Genomic DNA, 11,343 nt, shown 5'->3' with positions numbered 1-11,343 from the left:
AGATTAAATATTAAAAAACTATGGTGCAGTACCAAGTTGAGTACAGCTGGGGGCAGTATTTGACCATTACAAGGCCCCATTGACTCCCATTATATAAATTTGGAATAAAGTTTAAACATTAATATTTCAAAAACTACAAGTTGTACAGGTACCAAAAGGCATAGCAATCATTTGYDACYGGACCTTTACAGATAGAAATTACAATGGCAGCTGTAGGACCATGTAGGCAGGAGCATTGGACTTTGAGAATGAACTTTGACCAAGTTCGAATGTGTTTTCTATACCAGCTTGTGCCTGTCACGTCAGCAGGTGRTTGTAATTAAGGTAATTGTGTGACAATATGAAGTTTGAAGGGATTTTTGTTAAAGTTGCAGTAGCTGAATTTGAACCCTGATCTCCTGCATGAAAGCCCACAGTGCTCATCATGAGACTATAGGAGATGAGGCAGAGGACAATCCCAGGGATTGGATTGTGTGTATACAGAAAAGATTTACCTTGCCAATGCAATTATTGACACTTAAGTGCAATATATTACAGCAATAGGACAACATAAAGACAGTATTACAGTAACACATCAAAATATAATCATATTAATATTGTAATCACTGAACTACTGAGTTTAAATATTATAAAACTATGGTGCAGTACTATATTGTGCAGAGGCAGCAGGGGGCAGCATTGGACCAATACAAGGCTCCACTGACTGCCATTATAATTTATTAAACATTAATATTTCAAAAACTATAAGTTTTACAGGCACCAAAAGGCATAGCCATCATTTGGTACAGGGGCTTTACAGATATAAATTACAATGGCAGCTCTAGGACAAAGTATGCAGGAGGAGAAGCATGGCAAAGTTGAGAAGACTTGGATGGAAAACGAATCACAATAGTGTGCATTGCTTTGGCAATGCACACTGAAAAGGCTCTTATGCTCAAACTCTAATCCTTATATGTCAGATATTTCATGCAAACAACCTGTAAATGTGGTATTCATTCATTATACTTTGACCAAATACAACTGCTGCAAAACGTTTTAACTAACGCACTGTGGCTGCTTATTTCTCCACGCACCATTTAAAGACTTTAAATCCTCCGTTTGATGTGATTGGCTCACGTATTTCAGTGAAGAATCAAAGTCAGAGTACCTCCATCACCAGCTGGTGGGCTCTTGAAACCAAAGTTAAGCCATTTGCGTGGTTGAACGTCTCAGAAATGTCCTGCCCGAATGTGTAACCGGCACCACGAGGTGAGATTCCCCAGCCGCCGCGGTCGTCTGGGTCCGACCATAACAAGTCACACATTGGACCCTGAGGAAACATTATGATTGTTTTAACATAAGTGTAAAAAAAAGGCTCTATTGAAAATGGAGACATATTAGTAAAAGACACCTCCTAATCTAATAAAACCTAACTGCTATGATGAAAAATAATCAGATTATTGTCAAATGTATACAAACGGTGTGTACCTCATGTGGAACCTCCTGCAAGCGATCCAGCGCCCTGATGTGTTCCAGCGTGTCGATTGAAGGGGACAATCCTCCGTGGAGGCAGAAAATCTTTAAAAAATAAAAATAAAAGGTTTTGGAGGGAATAATAAACAGCAAAATCCCTGTATTTGAGCTTTATGCTACTGTTCGTTACCTGGTTATCTACTAGTGCAGTGAGGGGCAGATAGTCGAACAGGTCCGTGAAGTACTTCCAAACGTTGGCGTTTGCATATTTCCTCAGGCACTCGTCATAAAAACCGTACACTTGTGTGATCTGCCGGCTCTCGTGATTCCCTCTGAGGATCGTGATCCGTTCAGGGAACCTTACCTGTTAGGGATAAGAGAGAGAAAAAAAAGTGAATACAAAATAATAGGGGTGTAAGAAAATATCAATACATTGAAATATCGCGATATTTCATTTCCCGATACTGTATTGATATTCTAAAGCCCTGTATCGATCTTTTTATTAAGGTTAAAAATGTCAGCTTTCCAGCCAGCCGTTCATTTTTATATTGTAATTCAGCCTCTGACCGCTAGCTGGCAGCAGTGAGCCAGTCGGCTGACTGCTGCCAACTAGCGGTCAGAGGCTGAACTACAACATAAAAATGAACGGCTAGTTGGCAGCAGTGAGCCAGCTATTTGGCTACTCTACCTCTTGAGGTAGAGGCTATTGTTAAGTGTTGGGTGACCATAATGTAAATTAATATTAAAAACTAAAAGCTGCAAAAAATATATTTTCAACCTATTTATTGGCAAATTTAGTCTGATAATTGAAAACATGGATGAAATAAGAAATATGAAACAGATAAAATAAAAACACATACAAAGCAGAACACAGCTAAATGTATCAAAAGTATGTCTGTGTAATATTAGAATTTTCTGAGACAATGAATTTTGGTTTTTCATAGTAAGAGGTTTTTATTTAACAGAGTTTTTGGACCAAAAAAAATCGCAATATATCGCCATGCTTATAGTATCTCAATATATCGGGATATATCATATCGTGACCCCTCTGTGATATGTATCGTATCGCCAAATTCTTGCCAATACACAGCCCTGCAAAATAATCCTGCTTTTCAGTAAGCACATTAAAGTTGCAGTATTTGTTTTGTACCTTAAGAGAAACCAGGAGTGAGACCGTCTCCACAGAGTAGTAGCCTCTGTCCACGTAGTCTCCCATGAAGAGGTAGTTGGTGTCTGGAGACTTCCCTCCTATTTTGAACAGCTCCATCAGGTCATGGAACTGGCCATGAACGTCTCCACAGACAGTCACCGGACATCTCACCTCCTGAACGTTGGACTCTTTTGTCAGAATCTCCTTGGCCTAGAAGAGAGGGACAAACAAACAAACAAACAACAACAAAAACCAGGAGAATGCAGGTGAGCAGGTCCCTGGCTGGTGCAGTGTGTGGGAGTGTACGGTCTTATTTCAGGGAAAACAGTGGCAGCGCAGCAGGTTATTTTGGTCTCCTCCATCCTCTCCGCCTGAGCTTTATCTTACAAACGCAGTCAAATGATGTTTCCACATGGCAAAGGCCACAGTTCTGCCACACAATGTGCGTCCTGCAGCCTGGAGATCCAGGTGATGCATGTGTGCGCGTGCTAACGGGCTGCTAGCTAGCATCGCGCTCCATCTTACCTTCTCGCAGAGCAGTTTGACCTGGTTCTCTGTCAGCTGTTTGCACTCATTCAGCTGTTCGATCCATCCGTCCAGCTCCTTGGTAAAAGATTTGTCGTCCATGTCTGGTCCGTCGTCAGCTTTTTGAGCCGACCACCTTTTTTTTTAATCCCCCCAGGAAACCGTTACGTTTGGGGTTACGTTGTTACGTGTAGGCTGGCAAGCTTACCAGCAGGTGAAGATGCGTGTGTGTGGTCCACGGGAATAATAATAATAATAATAATAATAATAATAATAATAATAATAATAATAATAATAATAACACTTGCCCCGCTTCAACCCCTCAGTCTGTTGGTGATACAAATATGTATCAGTTAACCCGCGACTCTATTTGTGCCAACAGTTGTCTGTTATCCGACCGACCACAAACGCACCTTCGCTTTTGGTCCAAAGAAACGATGATCCCAATATTATTTGGCTTTATGGCAGGCCGTTTTACCATTTATTAACACTACATGTTGATGTTGATGAAATTACAAGTTTTTGTGACATGTGTTATATTTCCACTTATTATATGTAACTACGGTTTTAACCTTGTTTTTTATGTGTCAGCCCACACAGCGGAGGACCTGAAAATAAAAATAAATACATAAATAATTTAATTGCACAATAAAGTAATTAACAATTTGGGAAATAAACCGTTTTAGGCATTTACCAAACTATAGAATATGGCATAAACTGATGTTTTTAATTAGCTTTTTTTTTTGCTCTTTCTTTTATTGTTGTCATTTGATTTTTCTTGAAAAATCTCAATAAAATAAATAATTTTTTAATTACTTTAATATTTATCATTATTAAATGTAGATACGGAGCGTTTATTTTGTAAAGATACACATTCTCAAAAATAATATTTTTTGTTTTATATTTGCTTAAACTAAAGCTATGATCGACCTTGACGCTTCCTCAGATCACGGTTCATAACTTCGTATGAAAAACTACAATACCCACAGAGTACCAGCTTCCTGTCAAGAGAGCATGCGCAGTCGTTCGTTCCACTCTGTACAGCTGTAGGAGAAAATGGCAGCGTTCATGCTAGGACAGCAGGTAAGGCATTCAAATATTTTCCGTTTTGTGCGTAGGTTTTATTGAAGTTCCCACCTAAAACGTTCAAGCATAAAGCGTGTGTTTATTGTTGAAATTGTTCGAGTGACCAGAAAGTATAGCTGAATTTTTACAAAACGTTCACGACGTTGTTGCACTTGAATGACTGCTAACGTGTTAGCATCCTGCTAACTACGGTCAGCATAAACGCGGTGCAACGAGCGTCAGCCGATCATTAGCTGAAGTTTGGCTATCTTATTGTGTTGAAAATTTTTTCTAAACAGCATAATATTTTTTCTTTAGGCCCGCCAGTTCAGCACGTCTGTGATCAGACCAGTAACAAAACTGGTTAAGGTATGCAACCTGCACTTACTCATCATGAGATTATAGCAGAAATACAGATGTTAGAACTTACTTTTAATTAACTATTATGTTTGTTTTCTCCAGGCTCCCATCCAAGTATATGGAGTGGAGGGTCGTTATGCCACTGCTCTGTTTTCAGCTGCCAGTAAGCAGAATAAACTGGACCAAGTGGAGCAGGAGTTGGGTAAAGTTTCTGTAAGTCTTTATTTCCCTCTAGTTATATTAATAATGTTTCAATAATTAAGTTACTGCTGAGTTAGCTGCAGTTTTGGTTCCAACCAATTACTTTAATTTTCTTACCTGACATTTAGTATTATATTAATAGTAAACACACTTTATTTCCACTAGCAAAATGTAGAAATGGTCATGAGTACAATTTTCTATAGTATCAAATTCATTTTGTAATAAAATTTAACTCATGTTGTAATCAACAAAAAAAGCTAGTACAGTCTAAGCATTCATTAAAGAACGTTTGTTGAAAGTTTCATGGCAATCTCTGGAAATATGTGGAAATTATGACAATTATTTACAACTTTTTGGATTGGATATAGCAATACAGATTAATTATGTTAGAATTCAAAACTTTAAAACAATGTAATATTTCTATTTTTTAAATCTAAAAGTTATTTTATTGTCTTTCTTTTGTAATCATTTTATCATAGACCTTCTTGAAATGTTACCAATATACTAATATAATTGTGATTAGTTAAATTAGATTAACACGATAGATTAATTCACATTGCTTCAGCCTAGATACAAATCTCTGAGTATAAATTAAATTGGTGTGCCATCTTGCTTTTTCAGGCCATGATCAAGGACCCCAAGATGTCCAGTATTTTGATGAATCCTCATGTAAAACGCAACCTCAAGCTGAAGGCTTTCGATGATGCTCTCACAAAGGCCAAGGTTTCACCCATCACTGTCAACCTCATCAGTAAGTGATCCCTGATAATTGTGCTACGCTTCAATCGCTTCCAAGTATTTCATTTATTATTATTTTTGTGTGTGTTTTCATGGTATTCTATTAATAATTGGAGTAGTCCATAGTGATGTATGTTTCTTCTTTTCGTGTGCGTTGTGTAGTTTTAATTTAGGACTGCCTCAAAACTAAAATTTATGCTGTTCGACTGGTAGTCATCTAAATGTGATCATTTGTCCCAGGTTTCTTCCTCGATGTTAATAATTGAGTCTGCTTTTGAGGTTTTTAATTGGGCATCCAAATATCTCTGTTTATATATACTGTGAAATATTCAGAAACTACTTAAACAGCACTAATTTTAGCATAACACAACCATTCCTCTCTATCTCCCGTCCTTTAACACAATGGAGGAGACTTCTGATGATGCATGTTTTTAATAATAATGTGATCAGCTGCTAATTTGACCAATAAGATTTGGAGACCGACTGCTGCTGCTGCTTGGTTGTTCATGTCAAAACTAAGATGAAACACAGAAGCTATCATTGAAGCAAAATGTTAGGTGAATTATTAGGAGCATATGCTTTACTGTTCCCATATGAAAAGGTTTGTTTTATAACCAGTTTGTCAGAGGTTACACAGTTCATTGTATAACATCCGACTAGAATATATTTAATATTGTATCTGTCCTAAAAATAGCAATTACAAACATGTTTCTGTTTACAGTACATATTATACATCATCCATAAATGTATATCTTGAACATATTAAATTTTTTGTTCTATAGACGTTTTGGCTGATAATGGACGTCTTACTATAACTGGTGATGTCATCAGTGCTTTTGGTAAAATGATGAGTGCACACCGTGGAGAGGTCATCTGCACAGTCACTACTGCTCATGTATGTTTGTAATTATGTTAAATGTCTTCCTATGCTTTAAACTAAACACGAGCAGATCATATTACTCATGTTACTACCATGTTTTTGTAATAAATATATTTAATTTAATGACCTGATTTGTTTCAGCCTTTGGATGAAGCTAATCTTACTGAACTGAAAGTAGCTCTGAAAGATTTTCTACAGAAAGGTGAAACCATCAAGCTGGAGTCAAAGGTACAGTTTCACTGCATGTCGCCATAAATTTACAAAAACTTGTTCAACCATTTACTTTATGTTTGACATGTTACCAGTCTTGTGCTAATTTGATGTGTCAGCATCAGTATTTGTGACTCATCTGTAATTTTAACTCCTTTCCTCCGTACAGTCAGATCCTTCAATCCTGGGAGGCATGATCGTCAGTATCGGAGAAAAATATGTGGACATGTCCACCAAAACAAAGATCCAGAAACTGACCAAGCTCATCAGGGAGACTTGAGTCCTGTGGACTTCATTTTGGAAATGCGACCATCAGGGGAGATGCTGATAAATGGATATTCCTACTTGTCCTAGCACTGCGGTTCCTCCACAAATCCAGTGTTTTGTGCTTAAGTTCATATAGATGTTAATAAAAACTACAAAAATGAGGGAATGATCTTTGTCTTTGACTCATCTGTGTTCACCTGCTGTTTTTAACAGACATGGACTTGTAAGATGTGTGTATTTCAAACATAAAATTGTTTAAAAAATGTGAATATACTGTAAATACAGTATAAAGTAATTCAATCAATAACACACCCAGTACAGAAATCACACATTGCCAAAAGTCTAACAGTAAGCATGAAGAAATAAAAAAATTGTGTAATCCCACTCCTCCCCTCTTCACACTTGATAGTTCTATATGCCCAGTATGTTACAGAAAAAACATATCCACCTAAAAGCACACACAAGCTTAAATATACATGGATTTTCATATATCATATCATGCTATATGTATGTTGTTAATTTCCTTTACTTATAAATTAGTTTTATTGACAATTGCCTCATTTGCAAGATACCTGTTGTGCTCAAAACATTTCAACAAATAATACAGTATAAATAATGCCTTTTGAAAACCTTAAAATAGCTTTTTAAACTGAAAAGGATTTGGACAGTTTACACTTTGTAATGAATAAATGGGCAGTACTAATATTTAAAAAATATAGAATATAATAGAAAAAGACGTTATTGTCCCACGCTGGGAAATTCAGGTTCAAATTGATTATTTCAATAAAAGAAATCTGAAAGGAATTATGCAAAAGTAAAAATATATGTAAATACATCTACCTACCACAGACATATAAACTAATATTTATTTCATCAGTTATGATTATTCAGATTTTAGCTCATTTTTAAACATCCTTGTTTTCTAATGTAAAACGTTTCTGTAATTCAGCAGTGGGGGTCTTCCATAACTTAGCTCATAGATACAAATGTTTTATTTTAAAATCAGTGCATTTATAACAAAACGTAAAATTGTTGATGAAAATAGTAAACTAAGAAATGTCCTTATGATTCTTGACACAGATAGGTTTTACGTCACCTTTGATGTGCCGCTGCGTTTCCAGGAAGCTGGTTTGCGCATGCGTGTTTGGTTTGAACCGTCCGTTACATTCTTCTTCTTTTTTTTTTCTTTCGGCGTAAAAATGGCTTCCGCTCTCGTCTGAACCTCCCCGCTGGATTAACCGAAGCCGAAGTAAGCAGCAGAAATTCACGGTGCTTCCAAAGAAAACAGCGGGACGCCAGGCCCGTGGTTCGTCCAGCTGCTTTACGAAGATGTTGCTAAAACAAAGGGGGAAAACGAGTCCAAATTGACCCTTCTCCGAGTACAACATTGAGCGGAAAATGAGGTACGAACTGTTCGTCGACGACGCTCCAGACAAAAAAGGGATTTACGTCTGTAACCTTGTTGTATTACATTTTGTAGTTTTTAAAGCTAAAACTGTACTTCAATCAACTTTTATATTGTACCGGCACACAGGCCAGTTTGCTGCATGAAAAGTAAGCTATAGTTTACATTTGCACGTGTCTTTCTCCCTAATATTCATATTTGTCTGCACCCCAACAGGAAATGATGCATCGAGTGAACAGCAGCAGCAGTGATTACTGTGTGAGTGAACTGCCAGAGGACTCTCATCCAGCTAGCCACTTTGATTTGTGTAGCACCCAATCTGACAAGTTTTACACCTCTCCAACGAGCCCTGGTTTGCAGCTGTCCCTCTCCGGCCTTCCCCCCTTACCACAGGGGTTGCATAAAGCCGTGGCATGTCAGCTGCAGGACCCCCAGGGCGACCTCCAGCCGCAGACGGCGAGGATCGGGAACGCTGAGGCCGCCGGCTCCAAGAGAAAGAAGGGCGAGGGGAAGTCGGGGCGGAGAGGCAGGCCGTCGGGCACCACCAAGCTGGCCGGGTACCGTACGAGCACCGGACGCCCGCTGGGCACAACCCGAGCCGCCGGGTTCAAAACCAGCCCGGGGAGGCCCCTGGGGACCACCAGGGCCGCGGGCTACAGAGTCAGTCCCGGCAGGCCGCCCGGCAGCTTCAGGAGTCTGGCCCGTCTCAAGAAGCTGCAGTTGGACAGCGACGGCTCCAGAAAACTTGACTTGAGCAACTGCAGCGTTCCCAAAAAGCTGGACTTCGCCACCTGTGACGTTCCACCGTTTGTGTACACCATGATGGAGAGCAGAGACCTCTGTGAGCCCAGCGGCAAGGCGGCTGAAAGCAACGAGTAGCTCCCAAACATCTGGCTGCATGAGGAAGGCCTTTCCAAAATGCTGGGAGATTTTTTTTCTTTTCCTTCTCATTTAAACACGAATGTTTGATTTTACTTCACAGTGACTGATTTAACGTTTGTTGCTTCAGTTAGGGACAGATGCATGCTTATAAATAAACAAACACATCAGTATTGGCAAAAAAAAATGTCTGTGTTTGAAACCTACTAAGTTCTGTATCTGTATTTCATTTTGAGTTTGAACATCTTGTTCATGCTAGAAATGTACTTTCTAAAACAAGCAGTGTAACTTCTTTTATTTCTGAGGGTAACAATACAACTGTTATTATCTTATATTTGTAGTCTTGTCTGCTCTTTATATCATGGTATACTCTGGCACCAAAGCTAAAATTTGTACTTTTTTTTTTTTTTTTAGCTTGAACTGATAAAATTTGCTATTCCTTTGAGCACCGTATTTGGTACCTATTTCTGCATTTTGTAAATATATGTTTTGATCATGTATTTCTATCTGTTTTTATCCTCAAATCTCACCTGATAAGCACTTCCACATTTATGTGTTGTTGTATTAATCGATGTTTTAAAAAAGGTAACTTTACAAACTAACCTGATGCAATGTAGACTGTAAAATAAACTGTTGTATGTGAATGTGTATCACCCGCTGCTTTTTGAGACAGTTTTAAACTCAGGTCATCCTGTGAGGAGAAATCATGATGCAGCCATCTTGATCTTGTTAACTAATTCAACTTAATGACTAGGGTTGTAAGAAAATATCGATACACTGAAATATTGTGATATTTCATTTCCCGATACTGTATCGATATTCTAAAGCCCTGTATCGATTTTTTATTAAGGTTTAAAATGTCAACTTTCCTGCCAGCCGTTCATTTTTATGTTGTAGTTCAACCTCTGACCACTAGTTGGCAGCAGTGAGCCAGACATTTGGCTCCTCTACCTCTTGAGGTAGAGGCTATTGTTAAGTGTTGGGTGACCATATTGTAAACTAATATTAAAAACTAAAAGCTGCAAAAAATACAATTTCAAACTATTGGCAAAATTTAGTCTAGTAATTGAAAACATGGATGAAGTAAGAAATATGAAACAAATAAAATAAAAACACATACAAAGCAGAACACAGCTAAATGTATCAAAAGTATGTCTGTGTAATATTAGAATTTTCTGAGACAATGAATTTTGGTTTTTCTTTTTTTCCCCTGTAAGAGGTTTTTGTTTAATAGAATTTTTGGACAAAAAAAATCGCAATACATCGCCTTGCTTATAGTATCGCAATATATCGGGATATATCGTATCGTGACCCCTCTGTCATGATATGTATCGTATTGCCAAATTCTTGCCAATACACAGCCCTATTAATGACATGTGCTGCCCTTGAAGCGATTGTTGATGATGACTCTCAGCGACTACCACCCCAAATTTTAGCTCAATGAAAAATTGTGTTGAATTTCATTTCTCTACGATGGTCAGCTTGAATCGGGATGACTTCGAAAGTTAATGCATTTCAGAGAACCATACAGTGATTACATTTCTGAAAGCCTCATTAAAATCTGGTGATTCGTGAGATATTTTGCTAACAGACAGTTGACAGCAAAGTTTAACGCAAGGAATTATTCACTACTGCTCTGAGGCGGGTGTCACGTTCAGCTACTACCACGCCATTTTCTTTCGCTCAAAATACTCAAAATTGGCTGAGTTGAAGCCATTTTCCTGTTTGTTAAAGTCTCCTAGCTGAGGCGGCCCTCTTAACTTAGATTAACTCTAAAAGTTAATTAGCTGTAGATGTGCGTTCAGTGATTTCAATAAAACCTGTCCACTGGTTCATGAGATATTTTGCTAACAAACACTCGGTGGGCCAAAAAGGTAATTTTTTCTCTAAATCAAAAACAAATAAAGGTCAAAACAAAACTATACCTTTACTCTAAAAGTATCACAGAAGGTTGTGTTTGGTGAATTGAAACGATGCTTCTTGGTAATAAGCCTGTTAATATTTTAAATGTGAATGGGCTGCACTACTTCCTGTCAAATTACATGTAATTCTTCAAGCAGACACAGGGGGCGCGTGCCTCTAGACAATAGTAATCATCTTGTAATTATACCTTTATTTTTATTAAACGACTCTAACACATTTTAAGGCATATGGGTTAACAAATAGAACTGGGACTTGCGTTTTAATGTAAACGCGCTCTTTGTCAAAGCT

The 11,343-nt window shown here is 38.0% G+C and overlaps 3 protein-coding genes across 3 annotated transcripts in view; 2 read left to right on the top strand and 1 right to left on the bottom strand.

The window, feature by feature from the left end:
* LOC106517765 (serine/threonine-protein phosphatase 2A catalytic subunit beta isoform) overlaps positions 1–3,658 on the bottom strand; it is a 5,931-nt gene extending 2,273 nt beyond the window's left edge. The window contains exons 1-5 of the mRNA XM_014008772.1: positions 3,128–3,658; positions 2,603–2,812; positions 1,643–1,816; positions 1,468–1,557; positions 1,148–1,309 (exon numbers count right to left, since the gene is read on the bottom strand). Of these exons, the coding sequence (XP_013864226.1) occupies positions 1,148–1,309; positions 1,468–1,557; positions 1,643–1,816; positions 2,603–2,812; positions 3,128–3,229 (738 nt within the window). The 5' untranslated portion in view covers positions 3,230–3,658. The remainder of the gene's footprint in view (positions 1–1,147; positions 1,310–1,467; positions 1,558–1,642; positions 1,817–2,602; positions 2,813–3,127) is intronic.
* atp5po (ATP synthase peripheral stalk subunit OSCP) lies at positions 2,825–7,014 on the top strand (the record flags this gene model as incomplete). Its single annotated transcript, XM_014008792.1, is given in 8 exon segments — positions 2,825–2,868; positions 4,074–4,210; positions 4,511–4,561; positions 4,655–4,765; positions 5,375–5,504; positions 6,274–6,386; positions 6,513–6,599; positions 6,751–7,014. Coding segments are annotated over 7 exon segments (630 nt in total). The 3' UTR covers positions 6,862–7,014.
* Positions 7,015–7,970: 956 nt separating this feature from the next.
* LOC106517774 (UPF0461 protein C5orf24 homolog) lies at positions 7,971–9,776 on the top strand. Its single transcript, XM_074559738.1, has 2 exons — positions 7,971–8,251; positions 8,470–9,776. Exon 2 carries the CDS (start codon positions 8,473–8,475, stop codon positions 9,130–9,132), a length of 660 nt encoding a protein of 219 aa, XP_074415839.1. The 5' UTR covers positions 7,971–8,251; positions 8,470–8,472; the 3' UTR covers positions 9,133–9,776.
* Positions 9,777–11,343: the final 1,567 nt, after the last annotated feature.

This window comes from Austrofundulus limnaeus, unplaced genomic scaffold (genome assembly GCF_001266775.1).
Source record: "Austrofundulus limnaeus strain Quisiro unplaced genomic scaffold, Austrofundulus_limnaeus-1.0 Scaffold1, whole genome shotgun sequence".
In the NCBI taxonomy this organism is placed as follows: domain Eukaryota; kingdom Metazoa; phylum Chordata; class Actinopteri; order Cyprinodontiformes; family Rivulidae; genus Austrofundulus; species Austrofundulus limnaeus.
The sequence above is the reverse complement of the archived record's forward strand: the minus strand, read 5'-3'. Positions and strand labels throughout refer to the sequence as shown.

What these genes read in the sequence shown, in the direction of transcription:
- LOC106517774 (XM_074559738.1), top strand. Translation starts at nt 8,473, where the DNA reads ATGATGCATCGAGTGAACAGCAGCAGCAGTGATTACTGTGTGAGTGAA.